At 37.1% G+C, this 22,130-nt stretch overlaps 1 protein-coding gene across 1 annotated transcript in view; it reads left to right on the top strand.

Moving 5' to 3' along the window:
• The window catches only part of DCC (DCC netrin 1 receptor), a 1,018,954-nt gene that overhangs the window by 824,246 nt on the left and 172,578 nt on the right, over nucleotides 1-22,130 (top strand). The window contains exon 13 of the mRNA XM_036010199.1: nucleotides 17,565-17,706. Within this exon, the coding sequence (XP_035866092.1) occupies nucleotides 17,565-17,706 (142 nt within the window). The remainder of the gene's footprint in view (nucleotides 1-17,564; nucleotides 17,707-22,130) is intronic.

Raw genomic sequence — 22,130 nt, 5'->3', positions numbered from 1 at the left:
AGAGACCAGCTTTTTTGTTGTTGTTGGTGGTGGTTTTTTTTAAGATTTTATTTATTTATTTTTAGAGAGGGAGGGGAGAAAGAGAGAGAGAGAAACATCAATGTGCAGTTGCTGGGGGTCATGGCCTGCAACCCAGGCATGTACCCTAACTGGGAATCGAACCTGCAACACTTTGGTTCCCAGCCTGCGCTCAATCCACTGAGCTACACCAGCCAGGAGACCAGCTTTTTAAATGTTTGCACCATGATGCAGCATATAACCATCACTGTGTAATTAAAAACAATATATACAATTTTTTATTGAATTTTGGGGGTGGCATTGGTTAATAAAATTATATAGGTTCCAAGTGTACGAATCTATAATACATCATCTATATATTGTATTGTGTGTTCACCACCCAAATTCAAATCTCCTCCTGTCACCATTTACCCATCCCTGTACCCTCATTATTCCGCCTAACCCCTTTCCCTCCTGTAAGCACCATACTTTTTCCTCTGTCTATGAGAGTTTTTCTTTTTTGTTTAATCCCTTTACCTTTTGCACCGAGCCCCCAAACTTCCCCCCAACACTCTGTTTTCTGTACCTATGATTTTTTTCTATTTTGTTTATTTATTTACTCATTAGATTCCACATTACATGAAATCATATAGTATTTGTCATTCTCTGACCATCTTATTTCACTTATTAAAATACTCTCCAGGTCCATCCACATTGTCAGATAAAGTAAGATTTCCTTCTTTTTTATGGTCAAGTACTATTCTAATGCATAAATGTACCACTGATCTTTTTATCCACTCATCTACTGATGGACACATGCTTTTGTATCTTGGCAATTGTAAATAATGCTGCAGTGAACATAGGGGTGCTTATGTTCTTTTGAATTAGTGTTTTGGGTTTCTTCAGATATATTCCCAGAAGTGGGATCACTAGGTCAAAAGGCAGTTCCGTTTTTAATTTTTTGAAGAGACTCCATACTGTTTTTCACAGTGCCTGCACCAGTCTGCATTCCCACCAACAGTGCCAAAGTGTTCCCTTTTCCCCACATGCTCGCCAGCACTTGTTGTCCATTGATTTATTGATGACAGTCATGCTGACAGGTATGAGGTGGTATCTCATTGTGGGTTTTTTAAAGATTTTATTTATTTATTTTTAGAGAGGGAAGAGAAGGACAGAGAGAGAGAGAGAAACATCAATGTGCAGTTGCTGGGAGCCATGGCCTGCAACCTAGGCATGTGCCCTAACTGGGAATCGAACCTGCAATGCCTCGTTCACAGCCTGTGTTCAATCCATTGAGCTATGCCAGCTGGGGCTCATTGTAGTTTTAATTTGCATTTCCCTGATGATTTGCTGGGCATCTTTTCATGTCTATTCGCCATCTGTGTGTCCTCTTTGGAGAGGTGTCTATTTAGGTCCTTTGTCCATTTTTTAATTAGAATGTTTAGCTTTTTTTTGGTGTTGAGATGTATAAGTTTTTTATAAATTTTAGATATTAACCCCTTATCAGATGTATCATGGAAAATATGTTCTCCCATGCAGTGGGATGTCTTTTCATCTTGTTGATGGTTGCCTTTGCTGTGCGAAAACTTTTTAGTTTGATGTAGCCCCATTTGTTTTTCCTTTTGTTTCTCTTGTTCAAGATGTACCAGAACAAAATATTTTTATGAGAAATGTCTAAGACTTTACTGCCAATATTTTCTTCTAGTACTTTTATGGTTTCAAGTCTTACATTTAAGTCTTTAATTCATTCGAGTTTATTCTTGTGTATGGTGTAAGAAATTGGTCTAGTTTCTGTTTCTGCATCTATCTGTCCAACTTTACGAACACCGTTTATTAAATAGACTATCTTTATTTCATTGTATGTTCTTGCCTCCCTTTTCAGATACCAATTGACTATAAAGCTGTGGACTTATTTCAGGTTCTCTATTCTGTTCGAGTGATCTATATGTCTGTTTTTATGCCAGTAGCATGATGTTTTGATTACTATGACCTTGTACTATAGTTTGATATCAGGCAGTGTGGCACCTTCAACTTTATTCTTCTTTCTCAAGATTACTGGGGCTATTCAGGGTCTTCTGTAGTTCCATATAAATTTTTGGAATATATGTTCTACTTCTTTGAAATACTCCATTAGTATTTTGATAGGAATTGCATTAAATCTATGCAATTCTTAAATGTAGCTACAAAGCATATATTTTTGTTTTCCAGTAAATTCGAATTATTTAATTATTGAATGGTTTCACTCTACATTCAATGTTATGTTTTCTTTTATGATTTTAATAGAAATTCAAGTTAGCTATATGAATTTAGATAAACAAAAAAATAATGTTTAAGCATCTCAGTTTCAGTCTTTTCATTTATAAATAATTTTTGGTTGCTAAGTAGTAAGTACAGGGGATAAAAACTTTTAATCATACTAAGGCTGGGCCCCAAAGGACTCTGCAGTTGATTTTAAAGCAGCGCTCCCTGCAAACTTATCCCCCTTCTAGCTTCTGTACTCACAGCTTTTTGTTGGCAAATTACTTCATATTCTTTTTTGATATGAGTTGGAGCTGGCCAGAAGTGGCTCATGAGAGCCAGTCGTTAAATCGGGAACCTTGAGAGATGGTTGTTAGACCACAGCTAGTTTGAAATAGGTCATGGTGGCAAGTGCTATCTATGTTCTTTGTTTTTATTTTTGTCATAGAGACAATATACCAGCATGCCACCGGAATTCGTATGGCCGGCAGGTCAGGGAGCTTTACTTCTGATGACACATATACAGTTAATGAAAAGCTCAATACAGAGCTCTGAAACCTTGTCCCCATCTAGTTGGGACAGGAGGAGATGCTGGACAACTGTAACTTGGCTGAAAGCACTTTCAAAATTGAAAATGAACACACGTAGTTTAGAGATCTTGCTCAATTTTGTACCAGGAATGCTGGGAACTTTGCAGGGGGATGAAATGAATTTATTCACCACTTTCAACGTGCCTTGCTTTGATAAATAGTATCATATGTTAATTCTCACATGGATCCTGTGAGGTTATTTTTTTTCTTATGTGTCTGTTTCTTTAAAAATCTTACTTACAAAACACAGTTCAAAGCCCAAGTGGGTTACATGACTAGTAACTGGTACTCACAGGGAGTCAAACCCCGGCTCCACTGACTTTAAAGCTGCCCTCCTGCCCCCTCCCTGTTGCCCAGACAACAGCCTGTGATGAGTAGGACCAATAACTTCAGTGACATCAGTCCTATCCCTTGACACAGCTTCCCCCAGATGCACTAACACACATTGAAGAGGCAAGAAATTTAATATAACTTCATAGGAAAAGTTATTTAATATCTTTGGAGTTTATTATCATGAAGTACTAGATAAATGTGGAACACTATAATTTAATCATCTCTGCATGTTAACATCTCTCCACACCCTTCCTACTGTTCCCCACTTTCAGACCAGTTTTTGAAATATTTATGTCCTTTGAGGCAAGAAACAATACAGTAAGAGCTCTACTTTCATCTGTAATTTAAGATACAAGATGGACAGACAGTAGTATTTAGCCTCATATTATTAAATATCTGCAACGAACAAAAAAGACTTCTAATTATCCAAATGCCACTGAGTAGAAAATTTAAAGGCCTGTATTGAATGACCCTAGTCATTAATCCTTAAAAAAAAAAAAAAGAAAGAAAAAGAAAAGAAAAATCAGTGTGCTTAGAATGCTATTTGGTGACTTTTGGTCATTTGCCTTTCCCAGTAAGAGTGAGTGGCTGTATCACACGATCTTTACATAACTTTCTGATGTACACAATAATAAAAAGGATACATAAAGGAAGGAATCAGTAAGTCATCCCTGACCTAATTATTGCAAAGAGAATGTGTTTAAAAATGTTTTTGTATTTTTTCCATTGCCATTTTGTCCCCTTATACCTCCCCCTCCCCCCAGCAATCACCACACTGCTGTCCATGTCCATGAGTCCTTTTTCCTTTTTGCTTGGTCCCTTCATCACCTTACCTCCCCTCCTCCCTCGCTGTCATCCTGCTCTCCATCTATGAGTCTGTCCCCAGTTTCCTTGTTACTTTAGTTAGCTCATTAGATTCCCCACATGAGTGAAGTCATATGGTGTTTGTCTTTCTCTAACTGGCTTATATAACTTAGCATAATGTTCTCCAGGTCCATCCATGCCATCACAAAGGGTAAAATTTTCTTCTTTTATTATGGCCGAGTAGTATTCCATCATGTAAATGTGCCATAATTGTTTTATCCCCTCATCTACTGATGGACATTTGTGCTGCTTCCCTATCTTGGTGATTGTAAATAATGCTGCAGTGAACATAGGGGTCCTTATGTTCTTTCACATTAGTGCTTTGGATTCCTTTGGATACATTTCCAGAAGTGGCATAGCTGGGTTAAAAAGAATGTTTTTAAAGTGACCTACAAGCAGCTCATGAGTGAGAAACTATTTTTTCAAGCATTTCAATATTTCATATGAATCATAAATCTTAGAGCAAAAAAATATATAGTTCAGCCAGAATTCATGAATAAAATAAACTTTCATTTTAAAGAGTAGCAATGTTTACCTGAAATAGGTTTCCTGTAACGTGACAAACTGGGTAGACAAGACAAAGGCTGCAATCTTCTTTGCTACCAAGAAGTGTATTCCGATTTATTTCAGGGAAGAATTCAGTGTTTTTTCTTTATTTTTTGTAAACATCAGACTCAGTGTCTTCAATTAAGACAGTGATTTAGGATGGAAGTGTTTACTTGTTAGAGCCATATCATTTTAAATGTGTTTCAATATTTCAAACTTATTTTGAAACCAAAGATAACAGATAGTAAGTGCAGATAAAAAATTAAAAAGAGAATAAATATTAAGATGGCCTTTTGGTTATGCTTCTTCCAATGTTCTCCTAGACTACTTCCTTCACACTGTTAAGAAATTGAGAAGAAAAATTAAACCATGGACCAGTGTTACAATTGTATGTGATGAGTGTCTGTGAGAAATAAATATACTTCCAATCTGTGGTTTTACAACCCCCCCAAAAAAGAAAATTGTGCCATAATTGTTATTATGCCATAGTTGTTACTTGCTTGACATTTACTTAAATGTATTCTTTATTAATTTTAAATTTGCCAGAGTTTGTTATTGGCCCACCCCGCTTCGTAAGCACCCAGCTTGTAAACATCAGAGCCTGGTGACTTGCGCACTGTAGCCAGCCCTCCTCCTGACACCATGGACTCCACTAGCTCCCTTCAGTACTGCCCTTCCCAGACTGCTCCGTTCTTACTCCAGGGAGCTCAGGACCGCACCTTGTGGAAGTTACGGAGAACCAAGTTCAAACAGAGTTGTTGTTGTTGTTTTTCACTCCAGCTTATTTCATTTGAGTTTAGGTGATCATTCTCCTTCTTTCAAGTGTACTATCACTTTTTAGCATGCCTCTTTTTTTCTTCAAACTTTTGCCCGATTCCTCAGGAGATATTAATCCTTCTATCTGTGACTTCTTTGTTACTTTCCTCATAGCATGTGTGAGCCAAAATCAGGCTCATGCCATGTCTTCTGAACATGATAATGCTATTGATATGCTGGCAACAAGGAAATGGAAAATACTATGATTTACTGGGGGGAGAGTAGAGGGTGGAGGGATGGAGCAAAAAGGAAAAAGAACTCATGGACGTGGACAACAGTGTGGTGATTGCAGGAGGAGGGAGTATAAGGGGGATAAATCATAATGGAAAACAATACAATAAAAAAATAAAGTGGAATTTGATTAAAGCAAGAACCATTCCCATTAAAATACTTATTCATTAATTCATTCACCAACTTTTCATTGGGCGTATTCTAAATTTTAGACATTGTTGTTGACACCAGGAATCTTGTGGCAAGGAAGAGCAAGAAAGTGTGTGAGCTTAAGTTCTAGGGAGCTAAAACCACATTAATCAAATAATCAAACAAATAAATGGAACCTTCGAACTGACTAAGCATTATCAGAAAAAGCACATAGCCCATGAAAATATTACATATATTTCCATTTCATTTTCTTGAGCTTAAGCAAATAGATAAGCATATAAAATAGTTTTCTGAGTCCTTTTATAAATTTCATACCTAGTTTAATCATTCATTTGTATGCAACAGTTCACCAACCTCCACTCCATGTCCCTGTGACCCCTCTAAAAAAAGACACCCTGTGTAGGCTGGAACCATGTTTGCCATCTAACCCTCTCTTATATAAGGTTCATTTCTAAAAGGAGCTGAAGTGGAACTCTCACAAATTTTCCTGTGGACTTTATTGGAGCCCTATGCAGGTGCTTTAGCCTCTAACTGTACCTTAATTTCTAAGTGTCTGCAAAATTAGCCCCTGAATCCATGCAATAGGACTCAGCTGTGCCATGCACCGCCTCCTGTGCCCAGCCAGCCACCATTGCCATCTGCAAACATTTGTGAATACCATATGTATAGGCCATCATGCCAATGATGTAGCATAAAAACGATCGTATTTGCCTCTCTCTAGGATATACTCCTCACTTAACAGCAAGACCCATCTGCACTGTGTTTCTCCACCTTACAACATAATATACGTAGGATTTCTTTAAAATCTCAGTCGAGAGGGTTTAGTAGATAGGCATGGCAAGCGTGACATGAACTGTGTATTTGAAGTCAAGTGATGGGAACATTGGATTCATTATACTATTCTAATTTTTTGGTTGTGCAATTATTTTTTATAGCATCCTTTCTTAAATATAATCCACATACCATATAATTCACCCATTTAAAGTTACACAGCCATCACAACTATTACAACATTGAATCAGCACTGAAAAAGATCCTGTCCCCTCTAGAAATCACCCTTTATTTTCCTTCTGTCTCTCGATGCATCAGCCATAGACAGTCTCCAATCTACTTTCTGTATCTATGATTTGCCTGCTTGGCACAGTTCCTATAAATGCAATCACACACCATTTGGTCTTTTGTAAGTGGCTTCTTTTACGCAGCAAAATGTTTTCAAAGTTCATCCATGTTGTAGTATGTATTATCAATACTTCATTTCTTCTTATGGTCAAATTATGTTCCAATGTTGAATATAGCACATTTTGTTTATCCATTCATCATATTCAGATGCTGGGCATTTGATTCATTTCCACTTTTTTTCTATAATGAATAATGCTACTATAAACATTTGTGTATAAGATATTTTAGTTAAAAATTGACTGAAAAACCCTATGCAAAGCAATTATTTAAGTTCTCATTGGGCCCAAAAAGAACAACCCAAGGTCTCCTTTGAAGATGAGTATTGACTGGTCTTTCATGTTTGTGATAAAAGATCAATAAATATTTTCATTTCTAAGGCATGAATATTTAATAAAGCTGATTAGAAATGGGACCATATTTTATCTGTGGCTACCTAGGACCTTCATTCTCATGCCTACTGTTCTGATGGTTAATAGCTTATTCTGAACTACTTGCATGTCTTCCAGGGAAACAGAAGAGCAGTTACATTCAAATGATCACTGGTCAGCTCCTCTCCGCGTTGTATAATTGAAGGAGAATTCATTACCATTGCTTACAACAAAACTCCCTAAAAATATTTTATTGAATTGATTTCCATCTCAATTTTAATAGACTAAGTATTCTGAATTTTTTTCTTTATAATCCAGTAGTGCTCATGTAGATATCATTTTAGGTAATCAGCCATAATGTAATCAGTAATTAAAATTATAGCCAACTACAGGTGCTGTTAATTGTTAATCGATTAGGTACAGAATGATTGCATATCTAATTGAACTACTGATTGAAGTATTGATAGTTACCCATATTTTTTTTTCCAAAAGGAAACTACCTCTTACTGTCCTTAAATTGAAATGAGATATTGAGAATGTGTTCCCAAGTACCATCTGAGTCGATTTTCTGAACTTTTGCGGGAAATGGACCTACTCTTTCTGCATGTGTAAATATCATTGGTACAGTTGATCAGAACTGACCTGACTATTGAATGTATCTGTGAATTTTAATTGGCTTATTTGCATATGCATAGGCAAAATTCTGCAGATGGGTCTGAGTACCTGGATTAGGCAAATTCGGGGACCGTTATATAGTAGTGGAACAGTCATTAAACACTGAGAGAATCCCTGTTTGGCCAGGAGGCTGCTGGCAATATCACTGTCGACCTGCTGATCAGCCTGTACAGGAATTAATTAGGTCACATATTTATAGCAATTTGGTGGTTAGAATATCTGCATGCCAAAAAATATGTTGACATGTATTCCTTTAGAAAAGCGATTGCTGAAATTCATAAGACAGGCTAACATAGAAAGGAAAATTTTGCCTATATCATAATTAAAACATTTTTTTTGCTCTTCAATCATTGAATCACATCAGTAGCAGGAAACTTATCAAGAATAAGCAAGGCTGGGTCATATTATTTGCATTTCATGATTCATCAAATATTGACCATCCTATTATTTGCATTTCATGATTCATCAAATATTGACCGGTGACAGGCATAAACTCTGAATATAAAGCCAGAATCTATTCTCCCATAAAGAGACCATAGTATGGGGGTCTAACTATCTTAATAGATTTGGTAATGCCAGTCTACCAACAGCATCATAGCACCTGTCACCGGAACAGCCCCTGCTGTTCAAGGAAAGTGTGTGAAGTGTGTACACCTCTATTCCAGCACCATGCCAGGTGCAGAGCAGCAAGCCTTTCACAAGTTTAATGAATAAATTAATAAAGCATTGCATGCAAATAATAGCAAGATTTGTTTTGGGCATTAATCCAAAGAGAACAGATCATTAACAATCCAAAAATGTTATTTAATTACAATTTTTAAAATTAGCAATGTAATTATGAGACCGCTTGATTATTTTTATGTCAATGATGTTTCCGACATAAAAAGCATGAAGACCTCTTCTGTTGGCTGCAATTCACCTGTTAGATGAAGTAAGAATTTTCAAGTGTAGGCTGAGATAAGCAGAAGAAACCTGGGGGAAAACCCACATTGAAAATTTCACTCAAAGACTCCTCTTTTCAAAACAATGACAGTGGTGACAACTGTAATTGAACAACAATAAAATAATTATTTAAAAAGAAGGAAAAAATGGCAATGGGTTTTAGGCTGTATATTCTAGAATAGGGGCTCTGGAAAATTGAGCAAATATCATTTTTATACAAAGTAGCAGAAGTAAACAACAAAAGGACCACTATTTTATTACGCTGTCTAGTTGTATGGGATGCCATTTATAGAAACAGTGTGCATGACATTATTTTTAATCCAGCAACTGTATTGACACCTGGACACTTACGGTTTAAATATGAAGTGTAATTAGTAATTCATATTATTGGCCTGTCTTCTGGCATTCACTGAAGCTCAAAACTGAGAACACTTCCTCTTCATCCTTGAAAGCATATTTCTCAGACCTTCATTTCTGACAAGAAAGGACCGCGGAACAATTGTGAATCTTGAAGCAGCCAGCTGTTAATATGAGTTATGTGAATCTGACCTGTAATCTCACCTGACATTTGGAACTCAAACATTTTCCCCTTTTTCTCCAACACAATTAAAATATTTAGTCTCGCTTCATTTTATGAGACATAAATAGCTATGGAAGTACTCTGTAATTACTGTACATTGTAACAAATGACCTCATAAATACATTGTAATGTCCCATGTAATTACATGGGAAGTCGTGTCTTTGAGATGGCTGCTCTGAGATCGTAAGCCTGCTGGTTTAGGAGATTAATTACTTAAGGGCCTAATCTGACAGTCTGTGTGAAGACAGGCCTCTGTTATGTAGCCACTTTTGCATTTTCAAAATTTCATAATAAGACTTTACTTCCCTATGTAATATAAACTCAGTTGTATGTGTTTATTCCTGAATATTGACCATGTCTAAATTTTAATATACATAAAAACCAAAAAAGAATAATTCTGTACATAATGAAACTCATTTACAATCATGTTTCTTCCATCAAACATTAGATAAACAATGTATCTTTTGTGACAATAATTTTAAAGGCCCCAGTTTTATTACTCTAAAAAGAGTTTTTGAGTATAGGCTCTAAAAATTATGGTTTTTATTCTCTTACTGAGCATTGTACAACCTTCAAACTAATGTTTCATCTTTTATAAACCAAGTTGGTGTATCATGATCATTTTAGAAGAAGTGTATTATTGCAGTACCCTGAGATCTGACTGGTTATTCCTGATAAAAGCACTTTATCCCATATATGAAAGAATTTTCATGTGGCACAAACCAGTACTTAAACTCTTATCTCTTTGCCTCAGGATGCTTATATATCTGGTGAAATCAATTATTCTGGAGTTGCGCCATTCACCTGCTGCTCAACTAGCACGTTGCTTTCTGTTCTACAACAAAAAGAGGAATGGGAAATAAGTGGACACTGTATTTTCTGCCTTAAATTATATGTGGGTCTATTTCCTTGTGCCTTGCACGGGTTTGATTTTGCATATAATGCAACTGATGTATTTGTGTTCTGGCTTTCACTGTAGTTCCTGCGTCAAGGCTATTATATTGCTTTTAGCAGTTTTATTTAGTAGAAACGAACAGTCTGAGAAAGGGCCTAGTGATCTGAAAGAGTTAATGATCCTCTCTAAACAGCTAGCTTACTTCCAGGCAATGACTTAGGCACTGGAGAATAAAGTCTATTGATACTGACAAATTCTGAAATCTATTACTCGTAAGATCACTTTATCATGAACTCTAGGGAACAACCAAATTGCTTTTTTTTGTAATGGAATTTTGTCGAAATGTGAATACCCTCTTGAAATTGCATTCCTAGTTTCTAAGATCTAGAAGAAAACAGGCCTGACTGCTAGGCTATGCATATCACATTATCACATGAAAATGTGCCATTTTAAACCCAGGAGTTTACAAAAAAGAAGATACTAGGTGCACACCTGTTCTACCTCTTCCTCTTTTTTTCCTTTAGAGACCATATTCTGTGGTTGGAGGTGATTTTCTCAGTTAGTTGAGGAGTATTTGGTTAACTTTTTTAGTTGACTGAGAAAGACTGGCTAGCGGGAAAGATTAAATGATTTTTCCTAAAGTAATAAAAACCATGCATAGTTACATATTTGAGAATCAACTCCAACAGGGTTTTGATAATCAATGGAGAAATCAATGTTTCTATGGGCCGCCCATCAGAATACGGTGAAATCTGCCATAAAGAACCCACGCTGTTCACACATTGCAGTGAAAGATTTTTGAATGACCAAGAAAGTTATTTTCCAAGATAAAGTGTAACTTAGTTGTTGTGATGTAATGAGGTGTTCATGAAGATAATTCAGTCTCAATGATAATCATTTATTCATTTATTTTTATATCTTCAATGTCCAATCACGTAAGGCCAAAGTGACCTCATGACTCAATTCTGTGAAAAAATTGCTTCACTGTTCAGTGCCTTGTCTGTACTTTAAAACAGATGTGCATACTACTACTAAAAATAATAATAACTACTACAAAATAACAGAAAAGTAGAACTTTGACTTTCACAGTGTTTTGAGGTTTCTATGTTTCTTCTCATTCATCACCTCTAAACAACAAACAGATGGGAGAGAGGGATGATCATGAGATCCACAATTGACGCCATTAGGTAAATGACTCCTAATGTCACTTAACAAATTACAGAAAAGCTGAGAGTGGAAGATTATGCTTCCTGTAATCTATGTCATTCTTCTATATGTAGGATACTATTCTCTCTCTAAACAACAATTTGAAACTGCATGCTAGACAGAACATCTAATAAAATTTTCTAAGCACATAGCTATATGACTTAAGGAGATCTTAGTATATGCCCATGCCCCTGTGCCTAGGATTTGAGCTTTATTTACCATTTGCAGTTAATTCTTAAAAGCCATCTCACGTGTATTGTATGGAAGGGGCATGCAAGTTTGGGGCCAGATTTGAATTAGCTGCATCACAAGAGAAGATTCTACAGGCCACACTCAACTATTCCACATTTTTCCTAATAGAACTCTGAACCTCATCTTTAAATGACCCAAGAAATATTTGTAAAATGTTATATTGAAACTACACAAAATACCAGCCTACCAGAGTACCAAGTTGTCAGTATACCCTTGGCGCCCTTTGTCTCCACACACAATGATAGATCGGGAACCTCACAGTGAATATTTGGAAACATATTTGACCTTCGCTTACTGGTTCAAGGCCCTTGTGCTGCTAAAATGAAGTGGGTTAGGTTAAGTTATTAGCTTCCCCTTTTTGCCAAGGTTGAATTCTCAGAATTTGATTCAAGGAACAAAGTGGTAGCATATCAATTTCCCAGCATCGATTTAGTTGTAGCCCAGTTTAAGTTAGCTAAGACCTATACAAATGGACCACATAGGAAATGGGGCACATACCATATGATATTTCTCACTGCGTGTGAATTTAAAAAATAAATCTGATATGTGCTCATTGTATATACCCAGACACAATAGATCTACAGTGAATGAGTATGGCATTCTGAGCCAGTGTCATGGGGGTTGTGCCCCCAAATCCAGGAGTAAGTATGGTGATTAGGGATGTTCCTTCAGGAAATCTGATCACAGTATGCACGGAATCAGTGGGAGATGGTAGTTGTGCCTGGTGAGAGGTGCCAGAAAGAGCTTTGGCGGGTGATTCAGAAGGCCAGTAGTTTGGGGCGGATCAGAGTATGAAAGCAGGTAACATATGGAGAGATTCAGAGAGACAGGTAAATCTTGTTGGGGAAGTCAGGCAGCCCCTGACAGGCTCATGGACTAGCTGCAGGAGAACTTGGCCTTGGGTGTCTTAGAAGTCTTTAATGAACCAGATAGAGTAGCATCGCAGAAGAACATTCGTAAACACACATGCTGGCGTCCCTACCAGAGAAACCCAGGTACTGAAACTGGAACCCAACTCAAAGTGGATTTGCAGTATTTGATTGGAAGTTGAGCCACCTGAGAAATTGTCCCAGGGTGGCTTAGCATATTACATAACCAGGGCAGGATTTTTCCAGAGTAGGTGGAGTCAAGCTCAATTTCTGTAAGAAGTCTGACTAGCACTAGCTGTGAAGAGCAGCAGGCCAGCAAGGCAGGGACAAGGGGAAGACTGTCTTTATTTTGGAAGACTATTTTTAGTTTGTTTAAACTAAACAGACCTATTGGTGAAGAAATGTGTGTGTTATTTCAAAGTCATTAAATAAGATTACAACAGGTTAGCTTTCATTTTTTGAAAAACAAAGCAGCATTTTTTGCCAGAATTTAAGGAAGTTTTATAAAATTTTATTTAATATTAAACATAATTTATAGATAACCACATTTATAAAATTGCATGTATATTTAACTCACAATTTATGTGTTACTAGCAGACTTCAGTCTAGAAATGTGTTATACAAAGTACTTGCTAACATGGCTTTAGGTCATTTTGAATAACAGTTGCCTACATGATCTCAAGAATGCCAATTTTAGTATGCTACCCGAATTTCTAACTTCACTTATCACAACAGATTGCATATTTATGATAGTGAAGTCAAAACATGCCAAGTCCTCAAGAATAATATATAACTGAAGGGAAAATAGAGATCTTTATAACATCTTACTGACATTTTATCAAATCCATACTGGTTGGTATCATCCAGTATATAGGTTTACAAAAAAGCAAATCAGTTTTTGGACATTGTCCTCACAGTTATAAACACAACAGAGTTTAAAGTACTCTTTTATTAGTAAATTAATTCCTATTCCAATTTAAAATTCAACTAGACTTCAGATGATCAATAGAAATATTTACCAAGTGTGTTTACAAATGTCAAAGGTTAAATATTGTGCTGGTATTGTATAATTTTGATATCATTATTTATTCTAAATGATAGAATTAAAAATGCCCTCCCCGGCGCGAACTAGAGCATTATCAATATGGATAGCCTTTGTTCCTATATTCTCCATGAGTTGTCACTTATTGACGCTGCCAGCAGGTCGAGTGAACATTTTTCTGCAAGTGGATTGTTTTTCCGATTGCCTCCTCCCAGTAAATGCGCCATCATCTACTGAGTTGCTAATGCCAGAAACCTTAGGAGTCGTCCTTAATGACTTTCCTCCTTTACACTTGACATTTGATAAATCACCAAGTCCTATCAAGTCTGCTTCCAAAAATATATATTACAGCTCGTCACTTGTTTGCATTTTTCTCATCTCAGCCTTACTCCTTGGCCTCTTTTTTTACCACTCGTGCCTGAAGGTTCTATTGGCTACAGTAAGAAATGTGAACAGTATTCTACAGAGTAAATTGGTCAATAAATATTTATGGAAGAAAAGGCGTTTTAAACATGTTGCTAGGTAGCATAGCTCTCTCAGTGTTCCTTTTGTATACAGAGGAAAACTGAAGTCAATACACAAATAACTAGGTCCATATTCTGAGTGTTGTTACTGTAAATGGCTTTGCTTACTTCTTTCCTACCCATGTTCATTTTTGCCTTTCTTTACTCGCCCCCTCCCCACGCCCCATCTCCTAATCTCTTGATTTCTCACCTTCACCTCTTTCATTTCCCTTTTGTTCTTGAAGTATTTACAATTTATTGCATAATAATTAGGCACCAGCTCTCTGATGAAATTTCCAAGTGTATTCCCATTATCTCTTACAATCCAAAACACAATCCTTTGAGGTAGGCGCTCTCATTAGCTCATATTGCAGATGAGACAACGTGGGCTCAGAGAGCTTAAGTGGTTCATTTACTCGTAAGGAAGAGGGCTGATATGTGTGTGAGCGGTTAGACACTGGAGGCATGGGAATCAATTAGGTGTGGCAATATTTTGAGCAATGATTAATTAAGGTCTGACCTAGGACACTGGCAGAGGGAAGGTAAATCAGGGGACAGATGGGGGATACAATGAAAAGGTTCTGTGAAGTGCCGATAGGCACTCTTTAATAAAAATCCCTTGGGCCTCACGGAAAACGTATTTGATTCTTCAGGCAACTTTACAGGAGATTCAACAAGTCACCAGAAATTCAGAACAGAAAGAAGGGGCAGAGTCGAGAATTGATTTTCATTTTAATTTCATGATCCTTAGATTCCTGCTGTTTCAAGCAAGGCATTCTTCTCTGCGGCTAGGACCTTCCTTGGCATGATGCTCCGCAATCCTGTCCTGGGGGAATGCTGTCCAGATAAAACCACTGCGAATGTTTTTAAAGGCTCTTTACTAAAGAAGCTGAATGTGTTGTGAGAGGAGTTTGTCTTCCCTGCAGTTTACTCTGAAGAGAATGAGAAAAATGTCAGTGTGCAATCGGTTATGTGGAAATAAAAATAGGAGGTTGTGAAATGTGGTTTCTGAGAAAAGTTGAGGCATTGGGCTTTTCGGGGTTTTTTTTTCTCTTTTCTTACTTACTGTTCATATCCACCTAGAGTGAAGTAAAGATAAAGGGATAAATTAATGGGGGGCATGGAAGGATAATACCACATCACCAAACTGGAAGGGGCTACCTCAGAACATGAGGAAACAAAAGCCAAGGAGACTCCTTCTGTCCAATCAGTAAACCTGGCTGCTCTCCACCATGCTGTTTGTACACTAATTTATTTTTTAATGGCAATCAAAATGGGAATGGAGGAACTTGGGGAGGCTCAGTTTTACAGTTTTTCTTTTTTTCCAAATCTGAAAAAAAAGAAAGTGAAATTATTCTTTAATTCACTGCAAACAGTGAAAAGGATTAATTTCTCCTTCTCAAGTAATAAAAAGGCCAAAAGTGAAGTCACAGCTACGAGAATTGATTTTTCAAAAGTCAAAGGTCATTTGTTAAGTACTTTTAATAAAAGTCATTACCCAGCCTTCCCATGAAGACTAGGTCATATTACACAAATGTACCCATCACAGTGACAGCTTTCGGAGGATTGGTGAGGGAGCAGGCAATGAGTCTGAGTAACTGAGCCCCGGCAGAACAGATCTTATATAGGAAAGAAATACATTAGACCATTAAATAAAAAACAGTAGCTGGACACTTTCATTCAACTTCCAAAATCAATATGATTTGGGATATCCAGCCACATCATCTGCAGAAGAAGTTACACAGGCAGAAAGTAAGCACCAGGGTTTTTGCCATCTGCTGGTGTTTGCTCGAAATCAATGTGAAAGCATAAAAGATGCTAATAGGTTTAGCTGCTACCCACCTATGAGGACGAACAACATGACAGAATTACTTTCAAAAATGAATAATAACCACTGAGAGGGTTAACCTACTGGCATGTAGGATGTATAAATGATTCTTTTAATTAATTGCTGTAGTCACTGATATTAAGGTACTGGCTACGTGGGAATAATTTATGTAATCACTGGAAATCCCCAAATATGATAAATAAAAATTAATTATGTCCAAACTAAATATTTTTCATGTAGTCATTAGTATAATTAAGTTCTTCAGCTTATAAAGTGATTATAGTCATTTGGTAGACATACTAAGCACAGCTCTTCCCCCTTTTTAAGTTCGTGCATTGAAATTTCAGTCACTTATAAGACAGATGAGCAGTCACTCAGTGAAGCCATAGCAAAGGATTACTGGAAACCATAGATTTTGCCTCTTCGTCTAAGATTTAATACCTCCATACATATTTTTATTTTCTATTTGAAATTAATTTTGACTTTTTATTTATTTTTAATTATTTTACTGTCGTTCAACTACAGTTGTCTGCAGTTACCCCTCAACACTATCCCCCACCCCAGCCATCCCCGCCTCCCTCCCCGGCTTCCACCCTCCCCTTGGTTTTGTCCACGTGTCCTTTACAGTTGTTTCTGGAAACTCTTCCACCCTGCCCACCCCCAGTTTTGACTTTTTAAAAAACAAGCTTGTAGTCCTTAGAAAATGATGCCTTTTTAATTTGCCAAAAGCTACTTATGGGAAGGTCTACTGGATATAATAAAATCTCATTACTTAAATTCAGTTTTATTCCTTTCAAGAATATTTTGTATGAGAATTTAGGTGAGTAGAATGGCCAAGTAGACACTCTATGATTATTATAGTATTAAACGATAAAAAGAACATTAGACTCAACAGCTGGATAATCTTCTAGTGACGGTACAAGGTGACTTCTGGGCATTCACTTGACTCTGTGCCTCAGTTTCCTCCTTTGTAAAACCGCTCCATCATGATGATATCTGGTATGACTACCTTGAAGTGCTGAAAAATAAAAATGAGTAGCGGAATATAACTGGAAGGTATAAATAGTCATTAAATCTTATTTTCTTTTATAAAACAAAACTTGAAAGCAAAGAACATGTTACACATGTGTGCATGGGGGGATAGTAGGGAGTGAGTGAGTCTGTGTGTATTTAAGGCCGTGGGTTCTTTGGGAGTCAGAGACAACATATCATTATTTTGTATTGTTACATTAGTTTATATCCTAAAGAACTTAGCCAGCCAAATGAATTGTGTATTTTTGTCAAAATTAGATGACTAGGAATACTGCCAAACTATAAGAATGAATTTCATTTGGTTCTAAAGGGAAAAATCCCTATCACTTCCTGCCTCTCTGTTTACACTTGGATTTCAGTCATTCTTTTAGTCTGTCCTGTTTTTCATCCTTTCTCCAATGTTTTCACTTACACCTCTTACTTTACAGAGCATCAAAGTAAGCTGGCTGCCTCCTCCATCAGGAACACAGAATGGATTTATCACTGGCTACAAAATTCGACACAGAAAGACAACCCGCAGAGGAGAGATGGAGACGCTGGAGCCCAACAACCTCTGGTACCTGTTCACAGGTCAGTGTGCGCATGGCAGGGCCTTGCGCATTTTCGGTGAATTAAATGCGTTGGGAATGAAATACATTCTCACTTCAAAGGAACATTCTTTTTATTTCCTGACAGGTGACATTTATTGGTCTGAACAAGAATACCTGTTATATTTTGAACATAGTATTTTCTATAATGCTTTCTCTATATATTTTGTTTCTGGATCATTATCTTAATAAATGCATCATAGATTTTTTTATCCATATTAGTTTCTCAGCATTGCTGATTCAGCATGGCTCCTGTGGTCAAATCACTTTTAAATTGTAAACTAATAACTCTTAAAAGTCATCTAATCAAATGGTGCCAAGCTTAAGCCACTTGGATCTCTGTTCTGCCATCTCCAGGGCTGGTGATGGTGATGATGGAAAAAGGGAAGAAAGGTAGCTTGGGGAATAAACAGACACAGCATTCACCATTTTAGGAATATGAAAGCAAATTCACTTTCATAGCAATATTGGTGGAACTCATAGTACATCAAACTTCTCTATGAAAGCTGAACTCAGTTATCCCGCCAGGAAAGCAAAGAGGTCAGATCATGGCCACATATTATTGAGCTGACCACAGTTTAGAGCAAATACAGAGCCTCCTTGACCTCGTATAGTGTCTCTTGAGAGGCTTTGTGTCTCAGTCAATGGCTACATAACAAGTGTGAGCAGTTTCTCTCTTTTCTGTCATTAGTCAAACTCCCCTGATAGGTTGGATTTTGTACCTACAGAGAACTCCCTGGCATGCCAGAGCTTCCGGTGAGTGTGCAAACGTGGAATTCTCTCCTTGTCAATGAGCACGTGTGCGATGGTGGCTTGGTCTAGGGTGGCAGCAATACTCAGGGCTTCGTAGCCCTAAGAAGAGCATAAACTGGTGCCAGGGGCTTGAGAACAAAGCGACCAGCTGTGGCTCATGATGAGGATCAGTGGGTGAAGTTGAGCAAACCTGGGACGGCACATGAACGGTGTCTAGGACAACATCCACACTAAAACCCAGTTATTGCATGTGAGAAAAACAGAAAGTAGCCCCTTTTTTATTCCTTTCTCTACAATAAGTCATCAGTAAATTTCCATGTGAAATCATAGTGCAGGCTCACAACACACACACACACACACACACACACACACACATTAAGCTAGTTTTCTGCCTGAGACTTGATAGAAATCTGCTTTTTTCCCCCTCAGATTTTTGCCTTCTATGCCTATAAAATATTAGCATAATGGTGAGAGTGCTTTCAAGGTAGATTGCCAAAAGGCACATTATTTGTTTTATATCTAGACAAAATCTCCTAGGCAGGTATTGTTGAATCTAAGCAAAAGTCATGGTACTTTACCATACCTTTATTTTTCTTAATTATATTTTATTGATTATGCTCTTATAGTTGTTCTGATTTTTCCCATTTTGCACCCCTCCACCTACACCCTCCACTCCCTCAGGCAACCCCTCACCATTGTTCATGTCCATGGGTCATGCATATAAGTTCTTTGGCCACTCCCTTTCCTATACTATGCTTTACATCCCCATGGATGCTCTGTAACTACCTATTTGTACTTCTTAATCCCCTCACCTCCTCACCCATTCCCCCACACCCCCCTCCCACTTGGCGACCATCAAAATGCTCTCCATATCCATGATTCTGTCTCTGTTCTTCTTGTTCGCTTAGTTTATTTTTTAGATTCAATTTTTTATAGATATGTATTTTTGCCATTTTATTGTTCATAGCTTTGATCTTCTTTTTCTTAAATAAGTCCCTTCAACATTTCATATAATAATAGTTTGGTGATGATGAACTCCTTTAGTTTTCTTTTATCTGGGAAGCTCTCTATCTGCCCTTTGATTCTAAAAGATAGCTTTGCTGGGTAGAGCAATCTTGGCTATAGGTCTCTGCTTTTCATGACTGAATATTTCTTGCTAATCTCTTCTATCCTGCAACTTTCCTTTTGAGAAATCAGCTGACAGTCTATGGGAACCCTCCTGTAGATAGCTAACTGCTTTTCTCTTGCTGCTTCTAAGATTTTCTCTTGGGGTGGGCCTTTTGCATCCATCATAATTGGGACACTCTGTGCTTCCTGGACTTGCATGTCTATTTCCTTCACCACATTAGGGAAGTTTTTTCTCATTATTTTTTTGAATAGATTTTTAATTTCTTGCTCTTTGCCTTCTCATTTTGACACCCCTATGATGCAAATGTTGGACCTCTTGAAGTTGTCCCAGAGGCTGCTTACACTACCCTCATTTTTTCCATTCTTTTTTCTTCTTGTTATTCTACTTGGTTGTTTTTTGTATCCTTATGTTCCAAATCATTAATTTGACCATTGGCTCCACCCACTCTACTATTGTTTCCCTGTAAATTGTTCTTTATTTCAATTAGTGTATTCTTCATTTCTGACTGGATCCTTATTATGCTGCTGAGGTCCTCACTAAGTTCCTTGATCATCCTTATAACCAGTGTTTTGAACTCTGCATTTCACAGATTGCTTATCTCCATTTCATTTAGCTCTTTTTCTGGACTTCTAATCTGTTCTTTCATCTGGGACATGTTTCTTTGTCTACTTGTTTTGGCAACCTCCCTGTGTTTGTTTCTGTGTATTAGGTAGAGCTGCTTTGACTCTGTCTTGGTAGTGTGACCTAATGTTGTAGCTGTCCTGTAGGGTCTAGTGGCACAGCCTCCCCTACCACCCAAGCTCAGTAGTCAATGTGGGCCCTTTGTGTACAAAGGGCTGAGTACACCCTCCTCTTGCTGTTGAGCCTTGGTTGCTGTTGGCAGATCAATGGGAGGCCGGTTAGGTGCAAGAACTGGCTATGACCACTTACCACCACCTTTCACCCTCCATGGAGGATCAGCTGTGCAGGAGCAGGATGGTGGTGCTCTGATGTGATCTGTAGCTTTCCACTGAGTATGCTGGCCCTGGAGTTTCCTGGGTGGTTCAGATCTAGGTCAGCCCCACCATTTTTTTGCCTGGAGCCACCCTGCCTGAGCCATAAAGCAATCTGAGATGACTGCTACTTGTGGTGAGCTTGGAGATTCCAAGAAGAATCCAAGCTATGAATTTTGGCTGGCTGCTGCTAGTGCCAGGCCTGGGGCTCACTGAGGCCATCTATTGCTTGTTTGAGAGAACTTAGGAAGTTATGAAGCATGAGCCAAGACCAGCAATTCATATGGAAAAACAGCTTGTGTGGCCCCATAAGTGGGGTGGGGCAGAGTCTCTGGGGATCTCCAAGGCAGGTCAAACATGTTAGGCAGGTTAATGGAGTTTCAGATATGGCACTGGCTTGCAGGCTCTGCTGTGGCTCTGTGGAGGGAGGCATACTCTACCGTAACTTTGAAAAAGCTGAACAAAAGACAAGATCTTATGCCTTTTCTCTAATGAAATTATGGAAAGAAGGTAAAAATAATTAAAGTTTAATGAGGTATGTGTCCTTTGTGATACTTAATACAACATGTAGTTTACTTTGAAAATCACCAAAATTTAAAAATCTTCCTGAAACATTGCAGCATGATTCCTAAGATTATGTTAAACTAGAAGGAAAGATTCTAAGTATAATGTAATCAAAGCCTCATATTTTAGTATATATGGGCACTTGAAGCCCTGAGATGTTTTTAATCATTGTTTTTCCTTCTGAAATGAAAAAAAATTAAAAAGATAAAATAAAACTTCTTTTTATAAAGTAATTAATTAAAGGATGAGGATTCCAATTAAAAAAAACTAAAGAATGGATAGGTAATTTATAGAGCTATAAATAGTGAATAACCATGATAAAATGTTCCATCTTTTTAGTAGAGAAATGCAAATTAAAACAAAACTGAGTTAGCATTTTTCTTTGATTAAAATAATAAAGATGAAAGTGAATGATGATACCTTGTTCTGGAAAGCATATAAAAAAATACAAACTTTAATATGCAGCTTGTGGGACAGAAAATTTCTAGAATATTTCTGGAGGCCATGTGCATATGTTATATATAGATGTACATATGTACGTGTGTGTGTGTATATTTATGAAGAATAAATATATGATCCAGGTTCCACTTCCAGGAGTTTATTCTAATTCTATAGCCATAAGTTTTTTGCAAAGTTTTTAACTCTAAACATGTTTAACTCATTGCACTGTCACTTTAATAACAAATCATTAAAAATACCCTAAGCATCCAATTATAGACAGTTAACTAGAAATTTCAGACATAATCACAGCATGGAGTATTATACATCTATTGAAAATTATGTAATATAAGAATACTAAATTATATATTAAATATTTAAGATATAGTAAGTAACTCAGTTTTAAGTCAGTATTAGTATACAAGCTCATATTTATAAACCAAAAAATATAAAATCATTATAAAATATTTAGAACAATATATGCCAAAATATTAATAGTGATTGTTGCTAACTTTTGTAACAATAAAATAT

This window comes from Phyllostomus discolor, chromosome 9 (genome assembly GCF_004126475.2).
Source record: "Phyllostomus discolor isolate MPI-MPIP mPhyDis1 chromosome 9, mPhyDis1.pri.v3, whole genome shotgun sequence".
In the NCBI taxonomy this organism is placed as follows: domain Eukaryota; kingdom Metazoa; phylum Chordata; class Mammalia; order Chiroptera; family Phyllostomidae; genus Phyllostomus; species Phyllostomus discolor.
This window is presented reverse-complemented; position numbering and strand designations above follow the sequence as displayed.